This window comes from Pezoporus wallicus, unplaced genomic scaffold, assembly GCF_028554395.1.
Source record: "Pezoporus wallicus isolate ANWC-B61680 ecotype Strahan unplaced genomic scaffold, APGP_CSIRO_Pwel_v1 contig_6732, whole genome shotgun sequence".
Lineage (NCBI taxonomy): Eukaryota > Metazoa > Chordata > Aves > Psittaciformes > Psittacidae > Pezoporus > Pezoporus wallicus.
The window spans coordinates 2,042,248-2,065,368 of NW_026638638.1; the positions used below are offsets into that span (position 1 = coordinate 2,042,248).

Consider the following 23,121-nt stretch of genomic DNA (forward strand, 5'->3'; position numbering starts at 1 on the left):
CCTTCAGAGGTATACCTGAAAGCACAGACATTACCATGGTTACAGAGACTTTGAGATGTACCTGCTCTAGCATGGTCTTATCCATGGCCACTGACACTTTAGGGTGTTCTACTCAACCATGTGGACTCATCCACAGGTCACAGTCCCTTCAACTCAAGTTCACACTGGGGTTCCACCTAGTACAGCAGCACAGGAGCAGCAGGAATGCTCTCCCAGTCCAGGCACATGGCCATTACTGTTACCAAAATGTGCCCAGCCACAGCACAGTAACATGATAAGCAGTACAGCAGCACAGCAAACAGTGAAAGCATAAAGCAGCCACTAACAAGCCCTAGACTAATATACAGTAAGGCAAGCTATCCCCATGACAAGCACAGGAGCCTGCTAATTAATAGCTAAACAGCTGTAACAGCTATAATTCAATCTAGCACATTCCAATCAAACCTGTTGTTACCTTGAAGCCTTTCAGCCACACACTGAGTGCCAAAAAGGACTGTCATGGTTTAATCCCAGCTGACATCTAAGCCCCACACAGCTGATTGTTCACTCCCCCATAGTGGGATGGGGGAGAGAATCGTCAGAAAACAGGAAAACTCATGGGTTAAGATAAGGGTAGTTTAATAGGTAAAGCTAAGCAAAAGAAGGTATTAATTCACTTCTTCCCATTGGCGGGCAGGTGTTCAGCCATCTCCAGGTAAACAGGGCTTCATCATGTTTAACTGTTACTTGGGAAGATAAACACATGACTCTGAATGTCCCCCCCTACCTTCTTTCCTCCTTTTTATATGCTGAGCATGACATCATGTGGCATGGAATACCCCCTGGATCAGTTGTCCAGCTGTGTTTCTTCCCAATGCTTTCTGCATACCCAGCCTTGCTCACTGGTGGGGTGGTGTGAGAAGCAAAAAAGGCCTTGACTCTGTGTAAGCACTGCTCAGCTTGTGTTGAGTGTTATCAACACTGTTTCCAGCACAATTCCAAAAAACAGCCCTGTACTACCTGCTATGAAGAAAGTTGAATCTATCCAGCCAAAACCAGCACGTGGTCTCAAGACTTTTTTAAAGGCTCTTAAGTATTTCTGTTCAATAATGATATGGCAGCAGCAATGATAGAAAATGCCAATTCTTTTATGCAACATAAAGGTCCTATATAATATAGACTACAGCTATTAGCTGTTATGGAAAGCAGAAATCTGTATTTTTCCAGCACATATAGCATATTTCACAAGTGGCTGATATACCATAAGAATCCAGTATTTTTCAGCATTTTGGCAGTAGATTTTATAGGGATTGAAGCTGAGTGGAGCAAAGCAAGATAAAACATAGTCTTAGATGTCCAGCAGATGAGAGACTTAATACCAAGAAAAACGATTTTAATGAATGTTGTGATATTGTCATAGAGGATTTTGTACTTCAGGCTTTCCAGTCTCAGTCACAATTACCAGCCACTCCTCCTAGTTGCCCTGGAGAAACTCCTCCGAAGCAGACAAGATAATTTCCTTCAAGCTTATTTAACTGACAGTGACTTTGCAATTTGATCACTATGGAGTGGTGATTATATAGATAATTTCCTTCAAGCTTATTTAACTGACAGTGACTTTGCAATTTGATCATTATGGAGTGGTGATTATCAGCATAAACCAACTAATGTTTAACAACAGGTTTAGTTCCACTGATTTTGAAATTCCACAGTATTTTTTCATGCTTAGAGTAGATACTATTTTTCTCATATATTCTTTTCTACTCACTCACTTTTGGAGCAAATAGCATTGCAGCAGTTTAAATGCAATAGATATGACTTTAACTAGGATGTTATCAGGTGTAAGTTTGTGCAGAGACCCTCTATTTCAAAGCTACATCCATCAGATGTGCGTAGACCTGAGTGAGAGTTTGGTTGTATTTTAGATCTCCTTAAACAGCCATGCTTGAGATGATATCAAGGGCGGTCACAGAAATAAAAGACCAGCATGACAGAAATTAAGAACAGGCCATCAGCATTGTTCTGATTAAACTTAATCTTCATTTGCCAGTGTATGTTTAGCAGTGAGTGAAGGGAAGCAATTTTAAGTTTAGATAATCAGCTTTCTATATGAATATTCTGAGACTTCTAAATGAGAATAAAGTGGTCAGCCACGCCGTTACACCAAGACAAATCTGAATTATGGTTAGAATTTCCTAAAACACCATTCTGTGAGAAAAATACTGTCTGTTCTTACCAGCTTCCAGGTTATAAAAGCCACCTTTTGTAGTGTGAGCTGAGTTAATATTACAGTTTTATGTGTGTTTATAGTTCAACTTTGCTTTCCTCAACTTACTAGTGGATGTGACCAGCATCTGAAATACTTTGTCTTGGAATTTCCTTGGGTCTTTTTATAAAGTTAAGGAAAATGCTTGTAGCTCTGCCATATGGAGGCAAATATGGTATGTAAATCAGTTTCTTGGGACAAAAGCCTTAGGTAGGTAGATTATACCATGAGTGACAGAATTACAGAATCATAGAATATTTAGGGTTGGAAAGGACCTTAAGATCATCTAGTTCCAACCCCCCTGCCATGGGCAAGGACACCTCACACTAAACCATGTCACCCAAGGCTCTGTCCAACATGGCCCTGAACGCCACCAGGGATGGAGCATTCACAACCTCCCTGGGCAACTCATTCCGGTGACTCACCACCCTAACAGGAAAGAGCTTCTTCCTTATATACAATCTAAACGTCCCCTGTTTAAGTTTTAGCCCGTTACCTCTTGTCCTGTCACTAGAGTCTCTAATGAAGAGTCCCTCCCCAGCATCTCTATAGCCTCCCTTCAGATACTGCAAGGCTGCTGTGAGGTCTGAGATGTTTTAATCTAGATTGAACATCAGATTTGCTTCAAGTTGCATATCTATTTCTTAATGTCTTTAGCCTATCCGTTTCTTTGTGAGAAAGAGTTGCATTAGCTGTTAACAAAAAAGTCTGTAGAAAGAGAGTACCTGTCCAAGTTTCAGAAAATTTGGAGTCCAAAAAGAGCAGCTCTCTATTTCTACGTAGAAATTGGCTCAAATTGGAAAATTCTTGATTTTTTAAAAAGTATGCCAGGAAGTAGAAGAACTGACAACAGAGGGAAATTATTTAACTTCTGCGCATCAGTTCCTTTTTGGAGATGTTCCTTTCTGTCCCATTGCACAGGCCAGATTCTACTTGAGAGGGAACTTTTTTTGGATTCAGAAAAGCGAGGTGACACAAATGCCAAATGCTGACTGTGGTAGATGGGTGATTATGGACTGAGCTGTCTTTCAGCTGTCATATGCAACCAGTTTTGGTCAGGATTTGGACTGGTTACACACATCCAGAGTTTCTGGGAGCTGCCAGTTGAACTCAATAAATAACTCTGTGTTTGGTTTCATTCCTTAATACAATGTGCGCAGCCAAGTTTGAAATTTTATGCAATATCAGGAAGCTGTTTTGTTCAGGTGTTCAAGCTGCAATGCTTTCGTTTTTTTCAATTGGTAGAGTTTTGTATTGTCTATAGTAGTATACAGAATCTAAAATCAAAATTTATGAAATGCAGATTCTAATAGAAAGACAAATATGCCCTCCATGAAGGTACAGTTATTTTTTTATCAGACTTTTCAACCTCCAGCACAAGTTTTCCATTGTCTGTTTTCTTCATCTCCTAGTCCTATTATCACCTCTCTGTGCTGCTCTGTTCTGTCTCCTTTTACGCTGGGCCATTTCATTTTTACTGTTCTCCAAGTCTCCGCAATAGAGAAGGAATAGAGCCTTCCACAAACATTATTTTCCCCTATAGCTGCTGTTCCCTGAAGCATAATATGCCTCATATATATTCCTTTCCATTCTGCATTTGCCATTAGCCGTGATGGCAAGCAGTACTGGCCTGCATGCATGTGATGTTCTATAACTTGTTCTAGATGAAGCTCTGTATCAGCTGATATTTTGGACCTTTCCAGACTGATAGGCCAACTTCCTTCAGGGCTTCCCTTTAATTCTCATGCCTCCTCCATCCCCAGCAAGGTGCTTCCCTCCATGTCCTTTCTCTGTCGCAGATCTGATGAGCTCTGCTCCTTGTAGTCCTGGAGGTAAACACCACTGCAGGGATGCGCCTGCAGGATGGGGTCCTCCTGCTCCAGTCCTTACAGTGTGTCTGATGATGCTCCTTGCTCTGTACTATGGCCAAAAAAGAGGTACATATTGCAGACTAAACCAGAAAGTGGACCACTATGGTTCAGTTGCAATAGTGTAACCACCAGTAGCAGAATCTGACTCATATTAAGCACACCCATGCACATGTCCTCATGAAGAAAGTCAATGTTCACAATGTTCTCATGTGCAGCTCTATCAGTCACTACTCTGAAATCAAACAATTGTGGCATATCCTTCTTATCTAATACACATATTTTGTTCCCTCTTTGTAGAAGAACTTGTGAAAGATGTTCGTGAAAAGGAAAAAGAACAAAGCAGAAATTCCACAGATGCACAGTTACAGGAAGAGACAACAAGGATACAAAATGAGAGTAGTCAGGGAAGCGATGGTACAACCTGTCCTCCCAGATCCATCGTTCTACAAGTAGTCTCTTTGGACACTCCTCTGAGTGATGAACCCAACTCAGAAAAGTGCACTAACTCTGATCCGAACCAGAAAGATCTCACCGATGCCCAGCAAGAAACACAGAATACAGACCCACTGAATGGTAATACTTCATCACAGAGCACCAGTCAATAATAATGAAGCTGTCCAGGGTGAAGCAGCAGCACTGTCTGGTATCTCCATGTCAAAACATTGGCAGTAATGTGACTGAAATAAGGTGTTGGGCAAACCCCCGGCATACGACACTTTCTTCAGGCATGTGTAAAACCAGCATGGTTTTAGTGTCCTAAAACCATTGAATAAAAGCTGTTTGATGTCAAAAAAAATATCATCTTCCTGATATGAACTAGTTGATGTCTAGTAGAAAATCTTTTACGTAAGGTACCAAGACTTTTAGTTAAATTGGGAGAATTATTTTAAAATAATTCAAAGATACACATTTGTAATTAAATAGCAGTTTGTTACTGGAGAATGAGGTAAACTTTCAAAACAGAATTATCTAACATTTTCTCTTTGAATAGGTAATTATTCTTATGCTATTAAAATACCCTCACCTCCTTAGTTTAGGCATCTAATATGATTATTTAAAAAAAAAAACACAACCATTTACTAAATGTAATGTGAATTTTAGAGTTAATTTTAAGTAGATGGAATTTGCTAACTGTAGTAGAATGGGACTATGTCATTCTCTTACTCCAAAAGATCAGTCTCCTGACTGTAGTTTGCAGGACAAGGGGAGCACCCAGAAAACCCTTATATTGTTTTAGAATGTAAGCATTTTATCATAAGTTGGCTATGATTTAGTATCTGGTGATTGTAAGTCAGTATCAAGTGCAAGGTGGCCAAGCAATATCAAAGTAAGAGAAAGCCTTTTTAATTTTATTTTCTCAATTTGCTTATTGTTAGACTAAGCTTTGAGGTATTAGGGTAGTAAGAATAATCCAGGCATATAACGATGCTTCTTTTCCTTCTAATTAAAATGCTAAACTCACTAATGCTTTTATGACAGTGAGTCTTGCAATATTGTGCCAGAAGTATGGCATTGTCTGAGCAGCAACACTGAAGTGCTTATAAGGCTTAGCTTAGACATAAGTATATGAGTTGGCGTATTTCTCAAGAATGCTTTTTATGGAGAACTCCCACTTATTTTGCCTTTCCACTTCCAACACTCCACGCTTTTATTGTTGACGGTTTTTTTTTTTTCCATCAGAGATAACAGATGGTGAATTTAGGGTCCTAAATCAAAATATTTACACTAAAATTAATTTCACAGCATTTGAAGTTGTCTAATAACTGACATATTTGTCTTTTGATAAGTATATTTGCACCGATTTTTGTATTAAAGACCAACTTGCAATTTCAGTGCCTTAGAAAAGTTTCCCATCACCTGGATGAGAAACAGACTAGGAAAAGCTGCATCTTTCTTACATCTTTCAAACTGTGCACAAGGCAGTTGTGGTGTACTGGGGAACTTTAGATGGCTAACCAACAAAAAAAGAATGCTGTTTGATAGGTCATATACAACTCAGCATGCAGTTGGTGTACTCAGTTGCCTTGTCAATCTTTACATTCCACATTTTATATAAGAACAGAGATTTCTTGTTTTAGAAAAAGCTATTTTGTTTTCTAAGGCAGGGAATTTTCTACAGATGAAGCTGATTTTCTGTTTTACACTATCACAGATTTTTAGTAGAGTGCATAGAACGCACAGAATAAGGGTATTTGTTAAGTGTTATTTCTAAAGGCATCTGACAGTTCAAGGCATTTTTAGCTCTCTTTTTTGTGTGAAACATCTGTTCACTGTGATATGTTGAATTTACTCGTATCCATCTCCTTCAAAGATTGTTTGTGTTCATCTCCCTGCATAGATAAATGCCCAATTAAATGGAGAGCTTGAATTTGCTGGGTTTCTGTGGCATATTAATGTCAAAGTCCAGTACTCTCTGACCAGGTTCTTTTTTGTTTAGATATTCCACACATGAAAGCCATAATGTTTAATATCAAATTTATCTGAGGACAGTTGATGTTACGTGGAATTTCTGATTTAGCATAGTTATACAAAATGTACTGATAGCACCCTACAAATGTAATGTAAGTTATATTTAGGAAAATAGAGCAATCACAATATGCAGCTCAATCACAGTGTCAGTGCGAGTCCAATTACCAGTCTCTAGAACATGCTCACTGTCAGGATTCAGTGTCCCCCTAGTCACCAGTAAGGCATACTGGGTTGAAGCCAGCTCAAGCCCATTGCTCTCTTCGGAGTTCTTTTGCTAGTTGTTTAGTTTTTGTACTTGATATTGGGGTGGCCTGGCTAACTCAGGGAGACAGTCACATTCTTCTAGTGAACACAAGGTCAAACGTACACCACTGGTGATCCTCTCAACTGTGACATGGTCCATGGATCCATTCATCTGATACAAGTGCTTATATAAACCAAAGGCCACCCTCCACTCCCCTTTGTGTTAATGTTGTCAGCTTTCTTTGCAAAAGCTCCAGTCAGTCACCCTTGCATTATCTCCTGAGCTTGACAGGCATATCACCCTTGCCCATCTTCTTCTTCCATTATAGGGATCTATGAGTCAGTCACAATGTCATTTACATTTTGATTTTATGTTATTAAATAGTTTGGTTTATACTTTAATAATATCTCATTCTTGCATTTTCCCAATATTTAAATGATACAGGAAAAATATTTTGAATATTTTATGGTCTTCTAAAATTATTTACAGAGGGACTGTGTCATCTTATTCTTAAAAATTTCTTTCCTGAGGAGAGTCCAGACATGTTACAATATAGTGAGAAACCTATCTATATATTCTTTAAATCCTATACTCTTTCAAGTCAGCACTAAGCATTTCAGGGAACTTTATGCTTCTAATAAACCACAAAGGACACCTAATATTAATTTCTCAACTCTGTCATAGCATATATTGATAAAAAAATATACAGTGGTCTTTTTGTGTGCCTGCCAATTAAAGAAGCATACTGCAGATATTTACATTACTGTAATGCACAGAATGAGACGCAGGTCCCTGTTGTTTGGGAGGAAATGGATTAATACAGGGTTTCAGCAGCAGATTTAAGTACCTCTGCAGAGATTGTGCCACTGTGTTAAAAAGCTGTAAAAAACCAAAAGGTAATGCAGGCATTTAGTATTGGAATAGTTTTCAATATTCAATACCAAAGGGAAAACTCAGGCTAAAATATTTCCCATTTGTCTTTCAGAGTGGTGAAATGATTAATGTTATTCTAAATGGAGGGAATCCATTAAACTGTCATTGTTGTTGTCTAAATGTAGGTATTTAATATTAGTGTTTTTGCAAGAGTTGTCATTGCTGCAGTATGTGTAGAAACCTTATAACTACAAATAGAACAGCAGTCTCTGTTTTCTCACTCCCCCCTCCTTTTTGTCTGTATAGGTGATGCTTGGGATGTTCAAGGGAGAGTATATTGTGTGTGATGCAGTAAGCACTCAGCACAGAAGGGAGATACAGTATAGGTAGCATCCCCCCTTTTCGCTTTTGCACTTCTATTGATGGCCAGAAAATCCAGACAGGACTCTTCTAATCAGGGTCAGATATTTTCAGTGGAATGTCACTTTAAGCAAGCAGAAAGTAACATACACAAGTCCATGGCCTTACAATTTTCCCTGGTTCCCAAATTAGAGTTATTTGACTATTCTAAGAAGCACTATACATCTATCAGGCCATTATTAGCACTCTCCGTGTGAGATTTTTCTAACTGTGTCATTCTGTACTGAAGAAGAGGGGTAGAAAGCTAAAATGATGTCCAGAGTGTTTGCTGAATTGCAGGGAGGAGAAGCAAGCACATGCAGGCACCAGGGCTGGGAGAATGAGACAGAAGGTAAGAAGAAAATCGACTTAGTTACTCAGATTGAAATTTCGTGTTAGCTGTCATTGTTCTGTCCTTTATAAAAAGCAGAAACTCAGTTTGGTTTTCTGTGAGTAAATGATTGAATTACAAGAGAGATGGGTAAAACAGGAAGATGATCTATGACTGTCACTGAGTATTTGGATTTACTATGATGAGGGCTTTTCCTTTAAAAAAAAAAAAAAAAAAAAGGATTGCTTTCCTCTTGTTGTGTCACATATCATTCCATATCATTCTAGGTGTAGTTCTTGTAGACCATTGCATTTTATTAACAGGATTAGCTCTGCCCTGGGTCCTGGTCAGCATGAAGGAAGAGCTGAGGGGTCTATTAAAAGAACTCCAGTTGTGACTGAATGTCATTTTTCTCCACAATACCTTTTATCCTTTCCATCATCTCACCTGAATTTAAGTGAATGTTATAAGAGTAAGTGGAACTATTATAAGGTGAATTTTTTTTTAAGTGATGATTTTCTTCTTCTCCTGAGTGTTTTATTAATTAGAAAAATTTTAAAAAGTGCTTATGTTTAATTAAAAAACTCCGTGTTTCAATGATTTATAAATGTTAATTGGCACACTTTTAACTTAACACTCATGATGGTAGCCACATTAATCCTTACTATTAAAATGTAAAGGAGATAATAAATCTGTGATAAAACAGATTACCAGTAACTTCAGTCTATAGGAGAGCAGAGGACTGTCCCGTCACATCAAGTTGTACAAAGCATTCAGCATCATCAACAATCAGCAACTGAAAGACTCTGAGGGATAACCAGGTTAAATAGCAGTAGACAGATCCACATCAGCAACATGCCAGTTTCATTTATGGTAAGGCAAGTAGCATCAGGTAATCTTCCATGCCATGCCAATGCTAGTGACTGTTCAGTACCACAGTGCTCAGCCGAGGGTTGAAGCCTTTCATCCATGCAAAGTGGGCACAGGTCGCTGTAGTGCCCGTTTTTTTAGCTTGTGGTCACTGTGTGGCTAAACAGAGCAACAGTAAATAGGATCCTGGTACTAAAGGAGGTCATCTGTGTTCACGCACGGGACAATGGTGGAGGGAAGACTGTATTTAAAGAGCAAACAATGTATTTATGAAAAAAATAGGGATTCTAAGATAACAGCGCGTGTTTATCATGTAAAAAAAACTGATGCATTGCCAGGAAGAAAGTTATGTATGGTTTGGAAGTTAATGTTTAGTTTTCATGAAAATTAAACATACAAAGTTTTTGTTCCAGGTCCTCCACAAACTACTCCTATCCCACTCCTAAAGCTCTATGTCAAGTATAAAATTTAAATATTTAAATAAGTAGGTTCTATTTTTATACCTCTCCCCATCCCCTTTTTTGTTTTTATGGATGATAATGAAATTTTGCTAAATCACTCTGAAAGATCTGGGGTCATTCTTGTTCTAACACATTAGTCAAATTTTGAGACTTTAAAAGCCTCTGGAGAGCTGGTTGTCTATATTCCACCTACACTAAATTGATGTACAATAAGGGGGACAGTGAAGAGTGCTGCTTGGGGGAATATGGCCTATCTGCTAGTGGCTGCATTACAGAGTGGGCAGCACCCACTCTGGCAACATTCATGGCAATGAAACCAGGAGAAAATTAGTAGCAATTCTTACTTCTTTACAGTGAAGCCCTGGTAAATTCATAGCTATTAATTTTTTTCTTTCCTTATTTTCATGAGCTCCCTTTCCTCTCTTCCCTTTCTCTTTTCTAAGCTGTGAACCTCTTGAACAACTAACTCACCATCTTTCAATGTTCTTTTCAGATCACACATCGTCCTCTTTCCCTTTAAGCTGCCTGTACCGTTATTTTCTGGCTCTTCAGAAATCTTTCTCTGCCTGTATTTTTACTTTTATATTTTACTCTTATGCCTCGCCCAGCTCATCTTCTTCACTTTTGAGATTTCTTTTTCACATTTGTCAGTTCAGCATTATTAATCGCTGATGGGATCACTCAATCAACTGGTTGAAACTGAGAAGTTATGACATAGTTAGCAAATAGCACTGTAAGTTTGCTATATTCTCCACATGCTTGCTGGCTCAGTTTGTAGTTTCCTCAAGTGTACTCATGCAAAGTTACTGAAGGAATAGTTTCAGCACAGCTAGTGTTATCATTGCTTGTTTGAAATCCATGTTGTATCACTTAGTTCAAAAGCTGCTTGTGTCACTTGGTGTCGTTGCTCCTACCTGATTAAATTAATTGAATTCTTAGAACACTGGCATCTTTCATTATCTGAGAGAAGCTTACTCTCCATTTGAAAGCCTACATTAAAGAAGATTTAAACAGCACTTCTCTGCAGAGGGTGAATTTTGACTTTCAATATGTTGGATGATAAAATAAACCGGACCCAAACCCTAACCCACTTTATAAACACTCATGTAAACATCTTTTTCCTCCTGACTTTTATAAGGTTAAAATGAGATTTCAGTCACTGCTTCCTTTAATTGCTTTCTCACTGAAGTAAGCATGGGATTGAATTAACTAATCATTATGGTTTATCCATAAAGCAAAAGATAGCATGAAAGCAATAGATCACAGCATGAAATAAGAAAAAAGTTCCTGTCTGTGTATTCGCTTAACTTGATTAAATTCCTCACTCAGGTTCCCAATCATCTTTCTCTGTCTTCCAGGTGAGCCTAAACATTGTAAGGTGTCGGAAGATATACTGAGAAGCACTGAGCAGAAAGAAGCACTGGTAGAGAACTAGCTTTGCCATTTCATAAAAGCTTCTGACATTTCAGACAGGACAGGTAATTTTGTCATTTCTTTCTTATAATGGGGAGACTTTTACACAGTAAAGACTCACCTAGTGCTGTTATTGTCCTCTTTGTTCTAGTTGTGGCTTTATTACAAAATTTTGAAGTATGGACATGGTACACCCCAGTTACTTACTATTTCCCCTTCAAAGCCATTTATCAAAGCCATTTATCAAAGCCATTTAATGAAGGGAAGAACAATACTTTTACATCCTGGAATCCTTAATTGTCAGACTAAATGATCATGAACTGAAACATCCTCAATTCATGCATATTAAATACTGGAAGTAGTAGTATTAAAAATCTATTGTTGATGAATTTTCATTTGACCTCTGTTGCAGGAGAAAAGAACTCTAGCTGTTCCTACCGTGTGCTCTCAGAGGCTGTTATCCATCAACTTGTTCTTGGTTCATTCTGTTTCTGTGGAGAGTGATTGGACAAAATGATCAAGAGTGTAAAATGTAAACCCTGAGCTGGCAACTCAAAGCACTTAACAACTTGCAAGATTTCAGTTGTATTTGTTGTTGCTATTTCCTCTTCTATACTGCTTTCTTAAACTAGCCAAAATAATTCTTCTGCCAAAGTTGGACATCGCTTTATTGCATCTCTGACACCAGACATTTCCAATTAACCACACAACATTTATCATCTGCCTGGGATAGCTGTTACATGTCACTGCTACTGGCATCCAATGGAAATGGAAAGTCAAAATGAAACATTATTGTAGATAGTTGTTCATGCAACCATGCTACATGCAACATAAAAGTCCTACTTGTTAGCTTCCTTAACATATCTGGAAATAAAAGTATAGAGAGTGTTGTTATAGGAAGTTGTAGAGTTATCCTGACCAGCCTGCATGGCTGTCATATGGAGAGAACTGCTGTGTAACAAATCAGTATTTGAAATATCTCTCTAAAATTAATTAAGTAGCATCCAATATTAAAAATTCAAACATTCTCAGCCCTACAGTATTTTGGAAGACATCAGCCGTGGTGACAGCCCTACCATGAAGTTGGTGCTTATTGTTTCGTGACAAATATGGAAATAGATGTTATGTGAAATTTTGCTTCAGTTCAGTTGCCTCTCAGGCAGAACTGTAAGGTGACCCTGAGGCCTTACAGCACAGTTTGTCTCAAATGCAGCATGGATCCTGCAACATCCTTGCTAACATTTGTCTCATTAAAAGAAAACACCAGGCCAACTTTCTCTGAGAGGCAGTGAAAGCAGAGCATGCAGGTAGTTACCCCTGCAAGAAGCCTTGCAGAGAATGAGCCCTCCAACCCCAACTGTGCCCAGAAAGAGATAATTTTCATCTCCGCTTCCCTCAAGCTGCACGTGACCCCTCCTGGCTTGCCTGGGCATCCCATGCAGCTGCAGACAACCTCATTTCTCTGTGCTCGAACCTGCCAGGAAACTTGTACGCTCCCCTTCGTGTTGTATGCGCTCAGGAGGCTTGAGTCACTGCGCTCTCAGTTCTCCTTTTCGGACCCTGTGGTTATTACCTCACTGACTGAAAAAGTCTTTACTGTCAACCATGGTCCACTCTGAAGAGGACTTGTGGGGGTAGTGGCATTCCGCTTGTGCAGAGGCTGATGAAGGATCGAGACTTACGTGCTATTCCTCTGCTGCTTCAGGGATTTTACCAGAGCTCATCAGGCATCAGGCTCAACCTCAACAAGGGCACAGTTTGTCCTGATCAAAGAAGTAATCATAAAACTATCACCCTAGACTGAGGGTTCCTTACGCATCCATACCTGGTGACTGTCTCTTTTCTGACAGTGGAGCAATCAAAATTAAGCTGTGGACAGTGCAAGCTCTGAGCCCTGCGGTAAGGGCATGCCAAAAGGTGGAATTCCTGTCATTGAATATGTAAGCCATATACACACTATGTAAAAGAAGTAGTGTGCATATTTTTAACTTAAGAAATGGTTGTGCATATAGGATGTAAAAAGTGCGTTTAAATTGTTCTGTGTATCTAGTCCAGGGCTTGTATTTAGCATGGACAAATTTCTGTACAGTGCAGTTAATGAATGAAATGTCAACAAATGAAATTGTATCATATATGTTATAACACAATCAATATTTTTTGCTAAGAGTTAAGAATTTATATATTCTCTGCTAGTGTTTGAGCAAATCATTAGTAGCCTGGATGACTCCATGCACCTTGCATCCTTTTGGGGAACGTTGACTCTTTTTTTCCCCTTTCCAATAAAATGTAAAGCATCTTACGGCTTCTTCTTGTCATTATGACAAAAGAAGAAACATAATGGTCATAATAAACTTCTTTCTAATTGTAAATTGCTATATGCTGTGGCAGTGAAAATAATCTTGTTTAAGATCTGAGAACTTGGGACCTTATGTCAGATATGTTGAGCATCTGCAGTTGCTACCAAATTTGAAAGGAACAAAAGATGACTGATATCTTTAAAAACTAGGCCAGTTAGGTATCTGTTACAGAGTGTTCTTCAACATTGTATTTTAATGTTCACTGAGACTGAAAGTCTGGAGCAATCAGAATTTAACGTTTTTATAATATTTTAAATTTCAGACTTTTACGATAGTTGAACTTGACTTTTTTCCTGTGTCTCTGTCCCATCGTGACTTATATACACTGCAAGAATTTTCTCCTGGAAATTCAAGCAGAATTTATACCAGATTCTGCAGAGTACTTGGAGCATCCTGTGGGGCCTTCAGTGTCCTGTTGTCATACCTGTCACCAAGATCTCCCACTGCAGAAACTAGGAGCTCCTGATCTCACAGGAGGTACTCATTGCCTGCAGAACTCATTCATTAATATAGAAATGTGATTTGTGTATAAATAATCCTATTTGCTCATTTGTACTCAGTTTTAATCACTGTGGTAGATGTTGCTGAAATACAAGAAGTCCTTAATTTTTCTTTAATGCCAGCTGATTTTCTTTCTTTCTTCCTTTATTGTTAGCAAGACTTTACCTGGACATGACCCAAAGCTTAGTGTGTTGTTTGGATGAGGAATTTTCTCTGGTGGAGAAGGCTGATACATCCAACGTGTTAATTAAGGCTTTGACCTTGTGTGAAATTCACGTTCAGATGGCAGAAAGGCTTCTTGAGAGGGCCTCTCCCTTAACAATAGTTTATCTTTGAAATCTGTAAGGCTGTGCTACCAAAACACTGCATGGGGCCATAAGAAATGGTGTTTGTATATGCATCTCTCCCACGGCATTATGGGCATGTACCCCTGCACTGAGCACACTGAGGAGCTGTAGCTGTAGATTAGCCCTCAAGAGTTTTATTTTGTATTTTTATCTTGAGATATCTGACAGGTATATTATGTAATATTGTTATGGGTTATGAGCTGACAGTATTTTTTTATTTAATTTTCGACAAGGCAATCTAAAACTGTGTGTTTTTATTCTGCTGTATTTGTCCGTATTTCTTATGACGATATTCCCAAATAAATATGATTTGAGGGCAAGGATCATGAAACTCCTGAGTGTTAGTTACAGATCTGCTTTCCTGAAGCATGTTTGCTCATTTGCATATGGTAGTATTTGAAAAGTAACAGAGCATAAATGGTTGTTTCCAACCCTTTTACCTGCTTGTGACTCTACACTTCCTCCGTAACTGTGTCCGTTTGCAGTACAAACTCACTCGCATCCTTGCAATTTCTTTAAGCAAGTCTTGCCTTCTTAACCTTTACTGCTAAAATAGCCCTCACATGAAGAAAACCGTAACCAGCAGAACACTTTTTTACCCCAAGAAATGCTTACTGTGGGTTCGTATTGATGGAGTTACTGGGACTGTTCATGTTAGCAACAATTCTTCAGGAAGGGCACAACTTGCATGGTATAGTGCAAATTTAATCATCCAAGTTCAGTGGAGTAGGGACAGAATGAGGCCATTCCTACTCAAATTGGAAATGACTGTAAAGAATCCTATTGACCTAGACGTGTATCAAATCCTAACAATTTATGGTGCATGATGGAAATAAGACAACTACTTTATATCACATTTTCTTTAGTTCCTTTTTCCCAGATGTTTTCCCAGCTACATGCGAAAAGGACCTTCTTCTGTTGTAGAGATTTCAGAAGTCAAACAAGCCACTACTGTGACCAGAGTAACTTCAAATTAATAAATAAATCAAGATCCCCAGTGGTAAGTCTAAAATGTACATTTTTTAACATAGACTACTGCATTATGTAACAGCTATTACATGAGAAAGAGGACAATGTAAGTACGACTAACATTCTTCAACATCAACCTAAAGAAATTTAAATTTACAGTAGCTTAGGAGACAAGTTTGTCTGAGAGGAGAGTGCATCCACTTTTAAATCATTCTTTGAAAAATCACATCCTTGAAAATTAGTATGGAAAAAATGAGCGGAAATGACATTTAATACTAAGAGGAAAAGAATGTGTCCTCTATAAAACACACTATGCAAACATTTAGGCCACTTTCCTGGGATAATTTTACTTTTCTGGTTACGTAATTGCTTACTGCTTCTCCAGAGACCCCTTTTCCATGTCCCAGGGCAAACACTCAGAAGTTTTATCAGACTGTGAATGTCTAAATAGTCCCCTGGGAACAAAGAAGCAAGTTATATCCACAAAGCTATAAATGTGAAAAATCTCTTACAAAAACTGAGTTGAACTGGTTTGGGCTGAATTGTGCTGTAAAATATAGCACTTTGGTGGAGAACTGTTGGAGAACTTTCCATTAGCTGGGCTTGGATAGATAATATCTTAATCAAATATGCTTTTCTGACGAATCACATAACGTATGAACTTTAAAGCTGAAGAGTTTTACGCATTTGCAACAACCTGTATTGATCATCCTTACAAACCTGAAAGGAGATAAAATTATAAATAAATAAGGTGGTCAGAAATCAAAATGGCAAGTACAGTCTGGGCTTTGATCTGGAATACAGGCAGAATAGATGTTTTTTCACTTTTGCTTGGACTGCAGTTATAAAGCTAGCTATCTCATCATCACACTCCAACCTGTCATTAGAGTAAGATTTTGGGATTTGTACCATAATACCATGGACAAGCATCAAATAACATGAAAGTATTTGTTATTTATTTGTATAAAGCCTGATATGATTATCTTTATCCAAATTCAATGAACCAAAGGGTCAAATTCACCTATGATGCAATTGCACCAGCCAAGAGAGCTGGTGTTAATATACCAGGAATTAATTTGATAATTGGATAGTAATTGTTTGTCTCTTGCTTTTTCTGTATTCAGCTTGTTTACTGCTTTTTGTCTTCAGTGGAGGATACTTTGGGAGTTTAATGTCTGTATACAAAGCGCTGCTCAACTTTAAGCCATCTTAAATCCTTTTATGGAAACCAGATATTCAACTTTATTGTTTGGGATACTCCAGTAGTTCACAGCTGGAATGAAGGGCAGCATATTTGTATCAAGATTGTAATATGATGCATGATGCATCTTTATTTTAGTGTACCTGTCTGAGAAGGACCCCTATTCTTTCACGACGTAGTTTGGAGTAGGGCAGAACTGTGACTGTAGCCAGATTTGTTCTGGGGTACATGTGTGTATTCTCAAGTAAATAGGAGCTACAGGAGCAGGGCTACAGAGTTGATATTTCCAGTAAATTAGAGAATAAAAATGGCACGAGCAATTTAAATATTATTTATAATTGACCTTCATGTCTGTTTTTAATATTCAATCTGCTGAGTGTTTAAAAAAGCAATTAAAAGTCCCATATAATGTTAAAACCCTTGATAAATGTAATAAACAAATGACATATTCAAAAGTGAGAATCCGTGTCCCATTAGGAAAGAAAAAGAAAGATGAGAGCAACATATGGCAGTATAATTAGCATGATTAGGGAAGCACATCAACAGAATTTATGCTGCAGGGAAAATGTAATAAGAAACCAACACACTTTCCTCACTGCCTTGAAAACTGCAAATATTGCTCTCTGAAAAGGTGGAGATGCAGAAAGGCTCTGTGGCATTTAGAGCTGTAACTTGTGTTCTTCTGTCTTTATTAAAGATGCACACAGCCATCTGCAAACCATTTAATTTTTGCAGAGTTCATATTGTCCCATTGCTTTGATTAATAAGGAGCAATATTACACCTCAGCTGCTTTTCAGAAAGATGCTATTTTAGAAACCTAATTAATACTCCTTCCACAGTTAGCTTGAGGTGTTCGTTAGTGCCAAATACTGAGTTCTTATTTGTTTCTCATTATGTGGAGAGTATTGCTTCTCAATGCCAACGGTTTTGTTTCACATTTTGGAATAACCTTTAGACACTCCTGCTTTCCGCAGCCCTCCCTTCAGAAAAGCTAGTAACACCTGTCATCATTATTTTAACATGCCTATTACGTCTGTTGAAGACAATGTGGGCTATTTACATAGATAGACTATCCTGATGCACAGCAAATTTTCCTGCCATTTCCTGAACAGTTGGGCCAAAGAGAAAAGCAAAATTTAGAAACTTGGCAAATCAATTCAAACCTCAGCTTACCACTAAGGGTCAGTATATACTAAGCAAATGAATCATCACAAAATTGAAATGGATTATGTTTGGCCTAGGAGTAGTACAAAATATTTTTTCTCCCCCTAAAAAGCCCAGATTATTTAATAAACAAAACAAGTCCCCATCCCATTCCCCCCCCAAATACAAACCTATAGCATAAATTTAAACACTGAATTTGCATAAACTTCATCAGCCAACTTTGCTGTAACTGGAGGTGAGTAACATCTTACCATGTGGACAAGGTTTAGTAGAGGGTGCAAAAATGTCTGGTATGAGATTTCCCCAGAGTGCTGCTATCCTCAGCAGATATAAACGGGAGGATACAGCAAAGCATATGAGGCATTTAGCATCCACTTTGTTGCCAAGTATAATGCTCTGCGTGAAAAGGTCAAATATAATTGCACATGTCAGGAACCAACAGAACAACTGAAGCTCTTATGGTAGCTTACCACTGCACTGAGCTGCCAAAGGGGGGAAAAAAGTGGGGAACACAGGGAACCTCCTCCCTGCAAAAAAAAGACGGGGGGGGGGCGGGGGGGGTGGAGGGAAGCAAAACAGAAAAAAGAAAAGACTAAAAAGAGAACGTTTATGGACCTGAGCACCAGCATGGATGCTGTAGGTGAGGAAGAAATGGGAGCTTTAGGGACAGCATGTTTTTGATATGCCCTTACATCGTACCCCCTGGGTTAGGGGATAGGTGATGCCTTATGTACTGCAGGAATAAGGTCCCTCATAAAACCCACTGTGTCTCAATCTGTAAGAGAAAGCAAATGAGGGGAGGAACCCTGTACTGAACTAGGGACATCTCATTGTACGGTACCAGCTGCTAGGCTTGTAGTAAAGCAGCCCTGTAGCCTGCAGAAGCCCCACTGAAGTCGCTCCCCAACCACCCGTAGCACTGCAGCCTACCAAGCCTGGCTCTGGAGAGTAGACTCGGCAGTTTGTCTTATGGAATAAAACAAAACAAATCTTTTAGAGCCAGAGCCACCACTGACCTGTCCCTCACTACTGACATCTGTTAGAGGAAATGCAGATGGACTGGAAGTCTCTTCCTCACTTACTGGCGTGACATCAGGGGAGGGCCTGGCTCAAACATGGGCAGCAGAACCTCTGCTGGCAGCTCCATCCCAGTCAGCACAATAGTGCTGGACGTGATAGGTTTTGTTCAATAACACCAGTGGTGCAAGAACTAATGGTGATATTTCAGTTTATGTTAGTGGGGAGAAATAATGACATGATGAGAAAATAGTGGGGTAATCTTTGAAGCCTTGAACAGCATTTATGGCAAGCTGAATAAAAAAAAAAAGAAATTCAATAATTAAATTGATAACAGAATAAGAGAGGCTTTCCAGTACACTACACATAGTATTTCCCCAAAGAAAAGTGTGCTGTTGGCCAAAACGTCTGGCCATTTTCAAGCCAAATTCCTCTGACTTCAGTGGAAATTATGCTTTTGAAAAGGCTTTTAAATCTTGGCTCTTACTTTTGTATCTATTTAAGTATTATCTGGCTTTGCACCTGGAGAATAAACAACATATACCATCCTGTAAGTCAAATAATGGAATTTTTCCAAATAACTTACTAGCACAACGTCTCCATAAATCTCTCTGAAGGGAAGAACCTGTCATGGAATAACAACTATAGTATAAGAAAAAGAAACAAGGCTGTAAGATGCAATAACAAAAGGCCTTAAACCACTGTACATTAACGAGTTAAGGGATTCCGGGAAAAGGCTGAGATCAGTCCAAGGAGACAGCTTCCTTTCAATCGTGCAAATAACATTTCCTGTAATACCTTGAAAGCAAGAACAACAGCAAAAATACCACTGAGTGGAAAGGCAATAGATTTAAGAACATGGAGGGAGAAAGGGGAAAAAGAGACAAATCAGAGTTTCTCATTAAGAACAAACTGTGTTCATTACTTGCTGGGTAGGTTTCTTTCTGCTTTCTTTTTCCATCAGCCTGTTTGTGGAAAATGAACTAATACAACCCATCTCTAAAAATCCCGCTCCTGCCAAACCTGCAAGACTTCTTCCCCAGCAGGAGCAGGTACTGTGAGAGGAGACAGCTCAAACAGGGAACATATCATCACAATTTTCCTTTCAGGTGTTTTCATAGTGGTGTTTTCCTTGAGACTTGGTGTTCAACTAACTTTTTGTTTGCTTTCTCAACACCCTATGGATTCATTTACACTAAAACAAAAGATTACATTAATGGATTTTTTTGTTTGTTTTAATTTTGGTGATGTAAACACATTGGGCAATGATGATTGACCACTGACTCTCACAAAGAAATCTACATGGTTCAAGTGTACCAAGGTGGAGCTCTCTACACTGTGAACCAACCAGAGCTTTCAATTACACTCCAAAGTATATGAGAGGCTCTCTGTCTAAGGCTGCTGTTTTTAAAAGTCAGAGGATTCACCAAAACTGAGAAAAGACCTAGCTTAGTACGCACGCTGCTTTTCCTGATTTTCCCTTCTTATTTCCCCACACCCAGATATTCTCTCATAGGGTTCACTGACAATTCACTGGCAATTCTTCTCTGCTTCATGCCAAGTACTTTTTTTCAGGGCTCTGTTGTTTTACTGGTTCTTTCCTTTGTATCTCCACTTACTGTATGCCTCACAAGTAGAAGATCAGACAAGCAGGGTTTGCTCAGCTTTTCAAACTAAAAATGACTGATATATAAGAAAATGTGCATCCTGTCTTTGTCCTTCAGATGAAGTCCCACCAGCAAATGGTGTTAGGGTAGATCCATAGTAAAATCTCTGCAACCGGTCCTGTCCCTTTGCTAGAAAGGAGGAGTCTATCCCTGTGATCAGAATTGCTGTTTGCATAACCTTGGATCAAGAGAAAAATAAACAGGCTTTTAACATGGTAAAGCTGAAATATTTAGAGATGAGGGGATGATAAGATCTGGATTTAGAGATGCATCTAAATACTGGTGTGGCTATCTGAGGTTCTTATCCAGATCATGGCTGTAAACCAGAATTGTTTTCCTCTCATTGCTGCAGTAACAATCCTGGAAACACTCAGATCCAGTTCAAACTAAATCTTTTTTAGTTTTTCCTGTTATCCTCAAGTCCATCTGTCATCCTGGTGTTCGGTAATGAATTCTCCAAGATCTTACCAGGTGTTTTGTGTTGCCTTTGAAATGTTGAGATTCCAAAGTGTTCAATACCTTGTCCTGGTATCAAGTATTATACATCATGCACACTTTTTCATTTGCCTGTAAGTTCTAGGCAGTCCTCATCTGAAGCCTGTGGGTAAAAATAACCAGCAAAAAGCCATTAATATAAAAAACATTTTATTAGCTAGCAACACAGATAGATGGTGTGAGGTTAAACACCAATGACTGTTTTACAACTGGGAGCACTGTGTCAATGAACAACTATGTGGAGAGCCTGGTGCTGTGCAAAAACAAAGCTGTGGCCAGAGGCCTGCTCTTCTTGCTACGATTCCAGTCTTAGCTTTGGGCTATTCAAATGGTTTCTGAAGGGTTATTTCCTTCTTTTTGTTGTTTGTGGCATAAAAAGCCTCCAGTCCCATAAGTCCTGTATTTGTTTCTGTACATCTGAAGAGTCCTTCTTTTAGTCTTTCTTCCATACCCATGCTGAGCTGGAGTCACAGATCCTTTTTGCAGCGTTTCTACAGAAAATGGCAACAAAGAGGGCAGATATAGAGAGACAGATGGAGGGCAAAAAGATGGCTCCCAGATATAAAGAAACACTTGTTGGCAGATCCTGTTCGCAGCAGGTCTTCATGGAAGACTTTGGATTGAGAGTGAAATCACCATGCAAGGCATAGACAAAAGGCTCTGTGTTTTCATACGCTTCATCTCCTTTTTTTTTTTTTTGCTAGCTCAGCCCTTTAAAAGAGACTTAAAGCAGTGGAAATTTAAACTGAAGGTAAAACTTTGTATCAAAGGCAAGCAGGTAATACAAAACGACAGTGAATTGGTTTAAAAATGGCCACTGATAAAAGAGGAAATGATCTGTCAAGTGCAACTTTGAAGAAGCACGTTTTTCCTTCTCCGCCTTATTTCATTTTGTGCCATAAAGTTTGCATGGTCTAACAAATGAAAATGCTGACCTGAACCATGCCAAACTTCACCCAGAAAACCTGACTCAGACATGTGCTAAATCCCTGCACCTTGATATGCTACCATTTACTGGCTGAAACTGTGCCAAACACAGAGTAGTCTGGCCCTCTTTCTCAGAGAAGGCTGTAACCCTATGCTTGCTGCAGGTGATGAAAGTGAGTATCAGCATTTCCTGCAGCTCAGCTGGTGCATGGGGCCCTGCTCACAGGTCTCACACACTCCTGTGTTTCCTTTGACTCTTAAATTGAAACATTTTCTAATGCCTCCAGATAAAAATTATCTTGTGAAAAGAGAAACTGTTTTGGCTGACATGGCTAGGCAACCTCAGACCAAAAAAGCAAGACTAGTACTTTAAATGTTGCATGTCCAGGGAACATGGGGAAGAGTGTCTTTGCATCCCCCTCTAGACTGAGTCAGCTCTGCTTAGTTTGTTTCTACCTGCTGCGGGTAACTCTAACAATGCTGGTAAAAGCTGGCTTTCACTGAAAGGATGATTTTATATGAACGTTTCTCTGCATGCTAGACAAACCCACTGTACAATATACAACCTTGTCTAAGTGAACATATTATTTATTTTTTAGCTTTTAAATCAGTTTTATTTACAACCGAGTACAGCTCACACACAGTAGTTAAGCTCTGGCAGTACTGATGTCAGGTCACTAACACATTTGCAAATTACATTTCTAAGTCATAGAAAATGAAAGAAAAATGACTTTTAAAGAAGTGGTTTATCTTTGGGTATAAGGATCACAGAACACAATCGCAGGTGGCTGTAAAACCCAGCCGAGGACGCTCCCCAGGGAGCCCCGGTGCCGCCGGCACGGTGTGGGGACACAAGCAGTGGCAAATGGTCTGAGGCACGCACGGCCGCGCAGTTCAGTTACTCTCCGTGATGTGGCTCCTTAATGGCCCCACTCCTCTTCCCTTTCACTAACTCCCTCTTCTTCCTCTGGAAACGCTGAGTCACTCTGACTCTTCAAATGCTTAATCCCTGAAAATACAGAAGTTATGGTTAAAGCTGTGTTGGTTTTCATCAGGCATTTTCTTCCTGAGGGAAATGAAAAACAAAAATCCAAGTTTTTTAAATGCCCATACTGACTCTGTTGTTCACAAACCTCTTAGTTCAAACAATACCATGGTGCATTTCCAACAGAAACATTCTCTTGAATATAGGCTCTTAGGAAATTTATCATGTTTTGATGGACAAATCTGCTGAAAGATGCCTTGAAGAACAGAACAGTATTTGCTTGGTAATCCTTGATTGGATTAGTATTGCTGATC

General features: G+C 39.0%; 2 protein-coding genes across 7 annotated transcripts in view; one reads left to right on the forward strand and one right to left on the reverse strand.

The window, feature by feature from the left end:
- The window catches only part of PDE1A (phosphodiesterase 1A), a 157,127-nt gene extending 144,854 nt beyond the window's left edge, over positions 1-12,273 (forward strand). For 4 of the 6 annotated variants that reach the window (XM_057411770.1, XM_057411774.1, XM_057411772.1 and 1 more), the window contains 3 exons: positions 4,414-4,689; positions 11,122-11,241; positions 11,589-12,273. In XM_057411770.1, the coding sequence (XP_057267753.1) occupies positions 4,414-4,689; positions 11,122-11,198 (353 nt within the window). In that variant the 3' untranslated portion in view covers positions 11,199-11,241; positions 11,589-12,273. Of the gene's footprint in view, positions 1-4,413; positions 4,690-11,121; positions 11,242-11,588 lie in introns of those variants that run through there. The other 2 variants (XM_057411773.1, XM_057411775.1) reach the window with 2 other exon arrangements.
- A 9,984-nt stretch (positions 12,274-22,257) lies between these two features.
- The window catches only part of PPP1R1C (protein phosphatase 1 regulatory inhibitor subunit 1C), a 51,641-nt gene continuing 50,777 nt past the window's right edge, over positions 22,258-23,121 (reverse strand). Inside the window, 1 exon segment of the mRNA XM_057411777.1 lies at positions 22,258-22,831. Coding sequence (XP_057267760.1) covers positions 22,743-22,831 — 89 coding nt within the window. The 3' untranslated portion in view covers positions 22,258-22,742.